We start from the raw sequence: 12,855 nt of genomic DNA, 5'->3' as shown, positions 1-12,855 counted from the left end.
GTACCGAGGTGAGACTGCGAAATTCCTTATTTATGGAAAGCTCCCAGAGGCACAGTGTTGCGGGTCCCAGTCAGAGAAGTACAAATGCAACGGCAAGCCGGGCGTTGGTGGCGCACGCCTTTAATCCCAGCACTCGGGAGGCAGAGGCGGGCGGATCTCTGTGAGTTCGAGGCCAGCCTGGTCTACAGAGTGAGTTCCAGGACAGCCTCCAAAGCCACAGAGAAACCCTGTCTCGAAAAAAAAAAAAACAAACAAACAAACAAATGCAACGGCATCAGAACCACCCCCATCTCCAGACTTAGTCTGCACCTCTGAGCATGGAGAGATCAGTACTGGGTCTTCAGGGGCCTCGTGTGCTCTATGTACGTGTTCAGGTGGGTACATGAATGTGAGTGGAGTGCACATGTGTGTACATCCAATCAGAGTGGTAAGCAGAATAGTACTTTCTCTTTCACAGGTAAGAAATCAGTCCCTTACTGACAGCACAGAGAACAACTGGTAGACCCAATCCAGTTACAGCAGTATCTGAACATAGGGTTTGCTTGGATGGTCTGAGGGCTCGTTCTGCAACTCAAAACCTTCTCCTGATTCTTCCTACAAAGAAACACGACAAGGATCCAAGCCAAAAAAAAAAAAAGAATTTAACCTTTAATCTGCCAACACCAGCCTGCCAACTTGTGTGCACAGCCAGTAGAAGCTTCCCACATGCCTTCTGCCTATGCCTCTCCCATTCCCGTAGTTCATGTTTCCTGCAGTTACCTGACTTTGACATACATGTTCCAGTGATCACTGCACCTGACATGTCCCAGGGATCACTGCACCTGAGGGCCACAATTGCCCTAAACCTGGGTAGCTGACCTTCAGTGTTTGCAGGACAGACCTCTGGTAGATGACAGTTACATGTGCCATTGTACATACAGAGCAGAAGAAAACCAGTAGATCCTCTTTATAAATAAAAGAAAGCAGAAAGAAGGGCTCCATAAGTCCCAAGGCGCCTTCCAAAACATCCAGGCAGGAACTGCCAACCAGAAGTAAATGTTATTAGGATTTTATAACATTGTCAAATACCAGTGGTCTTTTTTGCTCATGTGTGTCAGTCATTCCATTTCAGATATTTGTAGCCACCGGGTAATGGTGATGCACACCTTTAGTCCCAGCACTTGGGAGGCAGAGGTAGACAGAGCTCTAAATTCAAGACTAGCTTGGTCTACAGAGAGAGCTCCAGGACAGGCTTCAAAGCTACAGAGAAACCCTGCCTAGAAAAAACAACAACAACAAAAATCAGATATCTATAGTCATCAGAAGGAAGGCCTAGCAGAGAGTAAGACTATGGAGCCAGGGGGAGCTGGGAAACTGTTGCAATAACCCACGGTCAAAGTCAGGGAAAAGGTGCCTGGCCATCTGCTCCCCTACACACACACACACACACACACACACACACACACACACACACACACACACACACACACACACACACACACACACACACACACACACACACACACACGACATTTCATAAACAGAGGAGAGGAAGCTGAAGGCTCAGACTCCTGGGGCAGGCAGGAGCATGCAGGGACTCATCTGGGTGGGAGACTGGATCTGGGCATTACACATTAAGGGACAAGAGCAATAAGCAGAGAACACACTACTCTGTGGGCTAACCCTTACCTAGATCCGCCATCCACTGAACAAGCATGTGGACAAACGTGGCCAGCACATTGCCTCCGTTGAGTGATGCTGCCACCCCTAGGTAGGTCCTGTTGAAGTAAGGGAAGAAGGCGACTGGGGCTGCCGGATCTGGAGTCTGCAGTGGCTGGAATCCCACAGGCATGGAGGCCGCCAGCTGGACGGAGGTGCTGATGTTGAGAACTGCACAAAGACAGCAGAGCTTAGCCCTGCAGGGCCATCTCAGGGTCACATATCATAACATCATAACAGAGCAGGTGCCATGTCCAAAATATGTACACTCTTAAATAGTATTTCTTTTTTAAGAGGCGTAGTGGATTGTCCTCACCAAGTGTGTCCTGGACTCAGTCTAATAAATAAAGTAAAGCACTAGTAAAGAAAGTAAATGGTATGAGACTAGACTCAGTCTAATAAAATAAAGAAAAGCAGGAGCAATAGTGCATTACTTTCCAGGACTAGCAGGTTTAGAAACCAAACTGAAGTCAGCGTCCAATTTCCTCATCTGTTAGGGGATCAGAAACAAAAGCAAAACCAGCCTCAAAAGGCAAAGAAGAACCTTTGGGCTGTGCCACATCAAACCTTCTAGCAAGGCTGTAAGTCAGAAGCAGCATGTGCCCCACCTGCCTCTAGGCTCAGGACCCATATCCTAGGAAGAGCCTTCACCACTAACCAATTTTAGAACATTCCCATCACTCTAAAAGGAAAATGTACCCTTTAACAATCATTCCCCACAGCCCCTAGCAACGGATCATCCTCCTCTCTTCATGGGTATACCGTGACATTATGGCATTGTCTACTAATGGAAGCATATGATGTATGGCTTCATACCTGTCTCTCACTCTTCACACTGTAGTACTTTAGACTGCCCACAGTTTTCACACTCCATTCAGGTTGTTTCCACTAGGGGCTGATGTGAACAGTACTGGCATGAACTATGGGGTTGGAGTGATTGTGCAGACACGTGTTTCTGGTTCTTTTGCTGTGTCTCTAGGACATGGTAACTCCACATTTAACCTGTGAGGGCCTATGCACTGTTTTCCAAAGGGTCTTCACCACTTTATATGTCCTTAGGCTTTATAGATTCTTAAAAAGAAACCAAATGGAGACTATGCCCTGACAGAAAGGGTTCTACACTTAGAAGTGTATCTAATATAACTTTAATTGACACAATAATAACAGTGCTAGTCTCCTCCTCTTGCCTCACCCCTCTTGCTGAGAACAGAACCCAGGGCCTCGTACATGCCGGGCAAGTTCTATGCCACTGAGCCATGGTCCCAGCTAATCTCCGTTTTCTTGGTCATGGAGCACAGAAAAGAAAAAAAACAGTCTTTTCCCTCCCCAGCCCTAGTGGGGTCGATGCAAGGGGATAGAACTCTGAGGCCTGTCACCTGCCCAAGCAGAGACTCCCCTGCAAGGATGAAGGTGTTTCCACCTTCACAGGATGCTGAGTCTGTGGCTACACTATGGGTCACAGACCCTGGGTCAGAGTTGGTACTGAGAAGACAGCAACACGAGCCTAAGGAGGAAACAAAAGGCAAACTTACCTGCATCAGTCCTTTGGCCCATGCAGGAATAGACAGAGGCTTGTAAATCACCCAGGGCTACACCCACCTGTGTGCCCTCTGGGATTTCAAACCACGTGTGAGAGGTTCTGCCTGCCATGCTGCCTGGCTCTGCAATGTCGGGGAGCAGGTGGACAGGAAAGCCTGCTGCTTCCAGTCTGAAAAACAGAAGTGAGCCCTAAGTTCCCATGGTGTTTGGTCATCTGGATTTTACTGAGTTCCTAGAAACTCAGTGCTACAACTTACACACAGCAGAAGGAAAGATAGGATGCCAGGATGCAGTATTAGCACAAAATGTCTCTGGCATTTTCTAAGTCATAAGTTTGGGTTTTGTAGAGAGTGAACAATAACTTGAGATTCACCATGGAGTGGTGTTAGGGGACAACCAGTCTCAACAGCAGCCATCAGAAAGAGGTAGAGATAAATGGGAGAAGAGGATGGGACCAGGGATTAGAGATGAGTCAGACTTCAAGGGCATTCCAATACCTGTGTTTGAAGGGAACACAAACCTTCTGCAAAGGGAACACGAGGGCCCCAGCACCATTAGAGTTGGTTAGCACATTCCAACCGTCAGGCCCAGTAAGTAGCCTCATGAACACCCCATGCATCCATTGCTCGTGGTTAGTGAAGGCTACATGAAGCACACCAGAAAGTTCTTTACCTGAACTACCATGTGCTCTTAACTGTATCTCAGGGCTCAAAACTGAGGCCCTGAAGGAAGTGAACTTACAGCACCCTGAAGTTCTGTACCTGCAAAGGCAAATGTGTATGTAGAATAAAGTGGAAAGTGTCCCTTCAGCAGACAGCCTCTGTCCCTACTCTTTAAAATACTGAAGTTCTCCCTCCAGGCACGTCCTTCATCAGGATCCACCCATGAGGCCATACTCACATCTCCAAGTTCCAGCTTTGGCTCTGGGTGTTAAAATAGCCCCAGCTAGCAGCATTCTGGTCAGACATCAGGGGTTTTGGCAAGCCACACAACATGGCAACCACATAGTCTTGGATGGTGCCAGCTGCATCGTAGGACTTCAGGAACTCTGGGCTGTTTGTCAAACAAAAAGCAGTTCAGCATTATATAATAAGGATATCAGAGCTCATGCTGTACCCACCTGTGAACAGAGGGGACTAGACATGGCACAGCTGGGGCACAGTCATGACCTTACATACTGTAGTTTAACACCGTGAGTCCATGGGGAAGGCTGTCCTAGCCACTCTAGAGCAAGCTATCCCAAGTCAGTCCCAAGGGAAGGAACTTGGACGAAGAGGCACTGTACTCAGGAAAGAAGGCCATAGCCCTGACCCCACTGTGAAGTCACTTGCCCTCTCTGTCTCCCTCTCTCTTTCTTCCCTCCCTACCTCCATCCCCTGTCCTGAGTTAGAACCAGATATCCAATGGTGAGCTTCCACAAATGGAACCATTCCAGACCAAATGTGAACCTTGTGACTCCACCTTGTGCCAGGCCTCACTCAAGACACAAGGCAGCAGGTATAAGGATGCTGACTAGCTAAAGACACGGTCCTCGTCTGCTGGCACCCCAGAAACCACATGCTGACTGAAAGAACAGTTGTCAGACCTGTTTTTCAAAAGCCAGAAGATGGTTGCACAGCCAAATCCAGTGGCCACACTGAGATGGGATGCTGGCTTGGGCAGAGAACCCAGGAAACCACTGTTACAACGGCCATCCTGCCATGTGACCAAGTGGCTCACGGCTCTGGGCTCAAATACACGGGCGGGCTCTCCCTGTGTCCATTCACAGCCTGCAACAAAGGAGATAACAAACAATGGAGAAAACAGCACTGATGAGTATAGGCATGTCCTTGGTTCTGCTCTGCAAGTGAGTTTATAAGACAAGACATTTCCACTCTGTGACAGTGCTTCATTGAGACATGGTTCTGATGGCAGAGTGAATGAGTGACCCTGGGAAGTCACTCACTCCTCCTGTGTGTATAACCTCTGTCCTGCGTGCTCTCTCTCTCTCTCTCTCTCTCTCTCTCTCTCTCTCTCTCTCTCTCTCTCTCTCTCTCTCTCTCCCTCCCTCCCTCCTTTCCTCCCTCCTTCCCCCCTCCCTCCCCCCTCTCTATATATATTTTTTCATTCTTCTTGGGGGGGGGCTGCTCCTCCAGAAGACCCAGTTTCAATTCACAGCACCCATATGGTGACTCAGAACACTCTGCAACTCCAGTCCTAGGTGATGCAATGCCCTCTCCTGGCCTCAGTGAGCCACTCCAGTTAAATGTTGTCTTTATGACAGTTGCCATAGTCATGCTATCTCTTCACAGCAACAGAAACCCTAACAAAGAAAACACCACTATAGGCCCAAAGTAATTCACTGGAACCTCCAAAACTGTGAGCTGAAATGAACCTTTTTCTCTCTATAAGCAACAGAAAGCTAACATGACTTCTAACCCTGCCCTGGGCCTCATGGTTTTCCAGCAGCCTTTGAAAAAGACGGCATGCCTGCCTTACACAGCCTCTCCTCAGACAGGGATGCTTCTTACATCACCATGAATTTAACGACAACTAGTGCAGCAAAACATGAAAACAAGGCTAACACGATGTGCCAGCCAGAACAGCTCACAGAACTGAACACACTCAGTAGACAGAGGTCAAAATCTGTCCCAACCACAAGGTGGTGCCTACCAAACAGCGTGGAAGTTTGTGGCTGTGTCTGATCCCAGATTTGGGATCTAAGGTCATTGTATTTTTCTATAAATTTACTCATAGGGAACCAAAGAATGAGAGTTACCTGCCCCTCTCCATGTAGTCCCAGGCTACGATACATCCATTCATTCATTCATGGATGATGACTGCGTGCTATACTAATTGATCGTCTAATGGGCTTCATACACTGGTTCTAGTCTAGTCTCTGACAAAGTAAAGAACAAGTCCACTGCCTCCATGAAGTTATATGCCAGGATGGAGACAGAGTATAAATGAGCAAAGACGCTACCAGCTACTTTTAGTTGCTGTGGAAAATGTACAGAGGAGGAAGGGGAAAGATAGTGGTAGGTTACTGGAGGTTCAGAAAGTCCTCTCTGAAATGACATGTGAAGAACATCAACAGAGTAAGGGAGTGAACCTTACAAATAGCAGGCTGGAGAAATGGCTCAGTGGTTAAGAGCACTGGCCGCTCTTCCAGAGGTCACGGGTTCTATTCCCAGCAACCACATGATGGCTCACAACCATCTATAATGAGATCTGGTGCCCTCTTCTGATCTACAGGTGTACATCACACAGAGCAACTCATACATAAAATACATAAATAAATCTTTTTTAAAAAATTGACTGGGCACACAGATAGATGAAACCATGACTGCAAACACTCTAAAGAGACCTTGTAAACTGTCTGTCGGTATTCCTGGCATTGCAGCACAGAAGAGAGGCAGGTTACAGGTAAAGGGACCTACAACATCTGCCTGGTGTCAGTTTACGTTCCCCTGGGAGGCAGGCAGAGGAATAGGCACTTCCTCCTGTGACAGCCTCCCCCACAACTGCACTGCTGCCTGAATCTAAGCGTGGGCTTCTGAGCTCAATCCCAAAGCTGTAATCCTGAAGCTTCAGCTCCATCCCTTCATCTGTTTGCAAAACTCTTTTGATCCCATTTTACATTGTTTGAATTGTAATTTTACTGTAACAAGAATATAATGCTTATAATATGCCATAGGTTGTTTAATACACTTTAAAAATAGTAACTTACTTATTCTATGTGTCTATTTATTTATTTATGCATTTGTTTGTTTGTTTGTTTGCTGTGTACAAGTGTTTTATCTACATGTATGCCTGTGCACCATGTGCATGGAGTAGCTGTGAAGACCAGAAGAGGGCACCAGATTCCACAGGCCTGGGATTGCAGACAGCTGTGAGCTGCCATATGGGTGCTGAGAATTGATTGTGTGATTGTCATCCCCACATAAGAAAAAATAAAGCAGGACGCTTTTAGGATTTTCCCCGCTTCACAGACCTAATAATCGGCATGTGAATCTAGGAAGTCTGTCCCAGAATCTGACCCAGTGTTGCCTCCTTCTCTTTTCCTTTTTCTCTCCATCTTCCTTCCCTTTGGCAAAGAACTATTAATATATTTTGAAGCTTGTAATGACACAATGATAAATGAATGCACTCTCAATTAAAAAAAATCTTCAAATATTAGAGACAGGGCATAAGTCCTGCTTGCCCATTCCCTACATAGCTGCAACCCCCTACTTGCCACTGTGTATTCTTCCTGGGTGACTGTCTATTGTTACACTTACACAACAGGTTTTGTTTTATGTGGTTGACCTGGGTGTGTTTGTTTAAACAATAATACTCTACTGTATCTATTGCTGCCCAACAACATGTCTTGAGTCTTCCTTGTGTCAATATACTTGAATGTACCTTATTCTTTCTAACTACTAAATGAGCCTGACTATATGTATGTAATGAGTCCCCACAGTAAATGTCACATTTTTACCACCATAAACAAAGATGCAGTGAAGTACTTCTCCTGGACCAGTTCCAAGTAGTATAATTTCTGAAGCATAGTAGCCACCCTTTTTTAACAGGCCTTGCCAAGCTGCCCTACAAAACATTTCTGCTAATTTAATCTATTTAAATACCAGCTGCAGTATTTATAATAAACCAGTTTCCCGCCCCTTTGACAACTCTTGATATTCCCAGGCCTTTTTATTCCTTTCAGTCCAGTTGGAGGAAAACAGTGTCTCATGGTTGTTGACATCTGCATTCTCCTAGTTGCCGGTGATAGTGAGCATTGCCTCCTCTCTATTTCCCCTTCCAGGAATTGTTTGTCAGAGACCCTTGGTCCATCTGCCTTTTCTTCGCCTGGTGTTTGTCTTTCACCTACTCTACACTGGCCAATTTTTTCGCCCTGTCTGCAGCTCGCCTTTTAGCTTTGCTTTATGGCCCCTATTTTTCTCTTTCTTTTATTGCGCCTGAAAGTGGACTCTGAAAACAGGCCTAACCACAGGCCTCTCAGAAAATGCCAGTCATTCCCAGTCCTCCCACTTGCCCGCCTGTGTCCTCACTGAAGTACTTAGCCCTCTGCTTGAGTTGCAGGTGCCTGACCATGTTGGCTGTGTTCTGGAAGATACAGGCTCCTACACTCATTTCCTTCACTCCCAGGGGAACAATGCAGGGCCTCCACATGGTAGGTACTAAAACCAACCTGAATTGTGGCCACCATTAAAAATGGTACAACTTGATCCCAAACCTGACTTTGCTGGACTCCGTCATCAGGAATCGGCAGCAGCAAACTTGCTTCCTCTTTCCCAGAAGCAGAAAGCAAAACAAGACAGCAGGCTGGCTCCATGAAATTCTAAGCAGCTCTTTCAATGATGTGGCTGATGGTTTGTGTGGTTGGTACAGAAGCCAGGAGACTCAGAGAAAGGAAGGCCGATGACCAGACCACAATCATTAGATCTCTGCTCTCCCCTTTAGGAAGGGTTTTAGTATTAAAAGGACATTTATTCTTGTTAATGAAGAATTCGAGAATTTAAAAAGCTTTTACAACCTGGACTGCCTAGGAGAGGTCAGCTCTGGTGCCCTCATCAGCCTCCTGCTGCTTGAAGCCCAGCAGCTTGCTTGTCTGAAGTGACCTGGTAACAGGCAGATAAGGGAGAAAGGGGACTTGTACAGATACCCAGCCCTGTCTAGGACAAGGCTCAGAGGACAGACACATCACTAGATGAGGAGAGAGGAGAGTCTCCATTCACTTAGCCCAGGGGACCTGAGTTGCTGCTGCCTTTCTAGGCAGACAGAAGTGAATCCAGCATCCCACCTCTTAACCACATCAACCCCAAGCAGCCATTTCTCCTCTGCTTGAAAAAGCTGCATTCAGTCAGGTACAGTGCCATGTGTCTGTGTCCCAATAATAAATAAATAATAGCACCCATCTATGCTCAAATGATAATGTTTCTGAGGTTGAATGATAGTTTAGTAATAGTCTCCTTTCTAGTTTATGTCTATGACATTTTCTGACATTTTAAAAAAAAAGGACTGCCTAGCAATCCAGGGAGCTGGTGACTTCCTGTAAATTATACTCCTTCTGTGGACATTCTGTTGGGAAGTCCTTCCCTTCACTATACCACTACCTTCCTGTGTCTCTGGTCTTCTGAGAGGCCTTTGAAAGCTCGACCATTTTCGCTGCTGTGTGGTCCAGAGCATGTTGTTCTAACCTCTCTGAACTTCCTGCTCCTCACCTGCACAGTGGTAACTCACCATAAAGCTCTTGGGAAAGATGGATGAGGTCATACAGGTAGCACCCTTAGCCTGACACCTGGCACCTGACCCTAGTCCAAGAGCCCTTTACAACCCTGTTCTCAGTCAGTTAAGCGACCACAGCATGAGATCATTAACCATACCCAGCATACCTTGACCTGCTTTCCAAAACAGGATGCCATGCATCTGTCCTGACACTCCGATGGCTCCGACTCTCTGCAGCTGCTGCCGGGGGAGGGCATCGAGGCACTCATTTAGGGCTTGGATGATTCTAGTCACATCCTGCTCCCGCCTCTGGGAACAGAACAAGAGAGAGTGGGTATGAGCAAACAAACAGACCAACAGACCACTCCTCACCCCCCAGACTGTCCATCAAAGACCCACTCCCCACCCCCCCAGACTGTCCATCAAAGGCCCACTCCCCACCCCCTGAGACTGTCCACCAAGGCCCACTCCCCACCCCCTGAGACTGTCCATCAAAGGCCCACTCCCCACCCCCCCAGACTGTCCACCAAGGCCCACTCCCCACCCCCCCAGACTGTCCATCAAAGGCCCACTCCCCACCCCCCCAGACTGTCCATCAAAGGCCCACTCCCCACCCCCTGAGACTGTCCACCAAGGCCCACTCCCCACTCCCCCAGACTGTCCACCAAGGCCCACTCACCACCCCCTGAGACTGTCCATCAAAGGACCACCCTCCACCCCCGAGACTGCCCATCAAAGGCCCACTCTCCACCCCCTGAGACTGTCCATCAAAGGCCCACTCCTCACCCCCTGAGACTGTCCACCAAGGCCCACTCCCCACCCCCCCCAGACTATCCATCAAAGGCTCACTCCCCACCCCCCCAGACTGTCCATCAAAGGCCCACTCCCCACCCCCCGAGACTGTCCATCAAAGGCCCACGCCCCACCAGGGAGAAAGCACAACCACTCAGACAGTTCAGCAATACACCAGGCTCTGCTGCTCCACAGTCAGCAGGAGAAATACGGAGGGGGTCTACTCACAAGGAATGTGGAAGCGTGGGACAGCGGCAGAGGGAAGACCTGGCAGTACAGAGGCAGATGAAATCCCCCTCCCTCCCCTCCATTCCAGGTTGGCTGGAATGAATGACTGGAGACAGACTCAATAGGCAAAAAAGAAAACCAATTTATTAACAGGGAACGATATCCTTTAGATCATGGCAATTTGGGATATGTCAAGCAATTTGATATCAATGAAACTGGGAGGCCTTAAAAGCAAGTTTAAATTTGAGGCCCTCTAATACTAAATTTCAATAGGCTAAAAAGGCCTCACAAGGTCACCTGCCAAAGAAATCTAGATGCCTCATTGTTTCCAATGGATAAATTACCTTTCAAAGTGTACATATACAGGAGCTGGAGACGTGGCTCAGAGGTTAAGAGCACTGACTGCTCTTCCAGGAATCCTGAGTTCAATTCCCAGCAACCACATGGTGGCTCACAACCATCTACAAGTCAATCTGGTGCTCTCTTCTGGTAGAACACTGTATATGTAGTAAATAAATAAATCTTTAAAAAAAGTGTACATATACTCACATTGAAAAGAATCATACCTATGCTACTATGTTACTTCAGAGTCTTGAGATACTTAATATCTAAAGTAAATTGATTGCATTTAAAAGAATTAAATTGGGGGAATCAGCTCAGCCACAGAGTGCTTGCCTAGCAAGTGCAAGGTTCTGGATTCCATCCCCAGGATGAAAAAGAGGAAGAGGGCCAGGAAATGGTAGCGCACACCTTTACTCTCAGCACTTAGATCTGCTGTGAGTTTGAGGCCAGCCTGGTCTACAGAGCAAGTGCCAGGATAGGCTCCAAAGCTACAGGGCCCAGGCGGGTGATGGGGAAAACTACACATTACATATGGTTGTCAGGAGTGGGATCATGAATTTCCACATAGGATGACAACAGATTAAAAGGGATTTTAGAAATAAAAGAACAGAGAGAAGCACGGCTTCTTGATGGCAGCAATTTTCTCAGGTGGGCTCTGTTTTGCTAGAGGCAAGCAGAGACTCATGCAGCTCACATAAGGGAGTCTTCCTGACTCAGCATAAGCAGAAAAAAAAACCAATAAGGTTCTTTTATGAGGCTCTGCTAACAATTGAATGGTGTGCATAAGCATCTGGCAGTGGCAGTGACCACATCTCCAAGCCAGCACCATGCTGCTGGATGTCAGTATAGACTGAGATGATGAGCTGGAGTCAAACTGACACCCAACATGTTGGAAAGCCACCGGCTATTTCCATTTAATTTTAGCAGTGTTCTTTAGCCTATATGAGACACATGGCCAGAAAAACATAAAGTTTTACAGTAAAGTCAGATTCAGATGAAGAAAAATATATAGATAGATTTGGGAGAGTAAAAGAAACAAGATATTGGGAAAAAATGAAAATAAAGAAAGTAGCTGGGTGTGGTGGCACACGCCTTTAATCCCAGAACTTCAGAGGCAGGGGCAGGTAGATTTCCAAAGAGATACCCTGTCTCAGAGAAAAGATAAATAAAAGTAAAAGAAACAGAGTAATAATAATAGATAGATAAAAGAGCCATGTAAAGATGGAAAATGCACAAAGAGTCTGGGTACTATATGCTACTGTGTTTTTCAGTTTTTTGATTGCTAAAGGAACAACTGCTAAAATACACTTGATTATAAATGCTGCTGAATTAATTCAACTTATATCTTTTGAAAATGCCTTGACTTCAAAATTTAAGTATAAGGATATGTTACTTTGGAAAAGATATATTATTTCGATTTCCACAGAAAATGGAAAGCTCTGGATTCCTTCCAGGCTTCTGTGGCTTGGTGAACCAAGAACCCCTGGAAGCAGTGACCCAAGTGATCCAACCTCTAAACAGCTAAGATGATGCAACCTTACAAAAACAAAGACTTAGCCAGGTTTCTGAGTTTTGTCATGATCCCCATGGTATGGACAATGCCCCCTATCAGCAGGAAGTAGTTTGGAATAAGCAACGTCTAAATTTCCATATTGTTGATAAATCTTCATTCTCATTTGAATGGGGTTGCTTATAATTAGTTAATGATCACAAAAAATCTCTTTTTAAAGGTAAAAAGGGGAAGACCCCAACCCCAGGGAGTCCAGCTTCAGGTGAGATTGGGTCTCCGGCGGGGACCGCCCGCCCATCACCCATCCCCCTCCATCTTCGGGGCCGCTCCCGGCTTCCAGAAGAGCCGCCCACACAGGAAAGAGATCAGCCCCTCCAAGACCCCAACCCCAGGGAGTCCAGCTTCAGGTGAGATTGGGTCTCCGGCTGGGACCGCCCGCCCATCACCCATCCCCCTCCATCTTCGGGGCCGCTCCCGGCTTCCAGAAGAGCCGCCCACACAGGAAAGACATCAGCCACTCCAAGACCCCAACCCCAGGG

General features: G+C 47.0%; 2 protein-coding genes across 3 annotated transcripts in view; both read right to left on the bottom strand.

The window, feature by feature from the left end:
- Trpv1 (transient receptor potential cation channel subfamily V member 1) overlaps positions 1 to 1,805 on the bottom strand; it is a 40,743-nt gene extending 38,938 nt beyond the window's left edge. Inside the window, exon 1 of one of the 2 annotated variants that reach the window (XM_013111620.3) lies at positions 1,669 to 1,805. The gene's annotated coding sequence lies outside the window, so the exon portion shown is untranslated. The remainder of the gene's footprint in view (positions 1 to 1,668) is intronic. The other variant, XM_040749106.1, reaches the window with a different exon arrangement.
- Positions 1 to 12,855, bottom strand: part of Shpk (sedoheptulokinase) — a 28,353-nt gene that overhangs the window by 3,294 nt on the left and 12,204 nt on the right. The window contains exons 2-6 of the mRNA XM_005067429.4: positions 9,612 to 9,753; positions 4,823 to 5,006; positions 4,138 to 4,290; positions 3,231 to 3,406; positions 1,669 to 1,869 (exon numbers count right to left, since the gene is read on the bottom strand). Coding sequence (XP_005067486.1) covers positions 1,669 to 1,869; positions 3,231 to 3,406; positions 4,138 to 4,290; positions 4,823 to 5,006; positions 9,612 to 9,753 — 856 coding nt within the window. The remainder of the gene's footprint in view (positions 1 to 1,668; positions 1,870 to 3,230; positions 3,407 to 4,137; positions 4,291 to 4,822; positions 5,007 to 9,611; positions 9,754 to 12,855) is intronic.

The sequence above is a fragment of the Mesocricetus auratus genome, unplaced genomic scaffold, assembly GCF_017639785.1.
Source record: "Mesocricetus auratus isolate SY011 unplaced genomic scaffold, BCM_Maur_2.0 Super-Scaffold_100007, whole genome shotgun sequence".
Taxonomy (NCBI): domain Eukaryota; kingdom Metazoa; phylum Chordata; class Mammalia; order Rodentia; family Cricetidae; genus Mesocricetus; species Mesocricetus auratus.
Note: the sequence above shows the minus strand (reverse complement) of the source record. Positions and strands in the feature narration are given on the sequence as shown.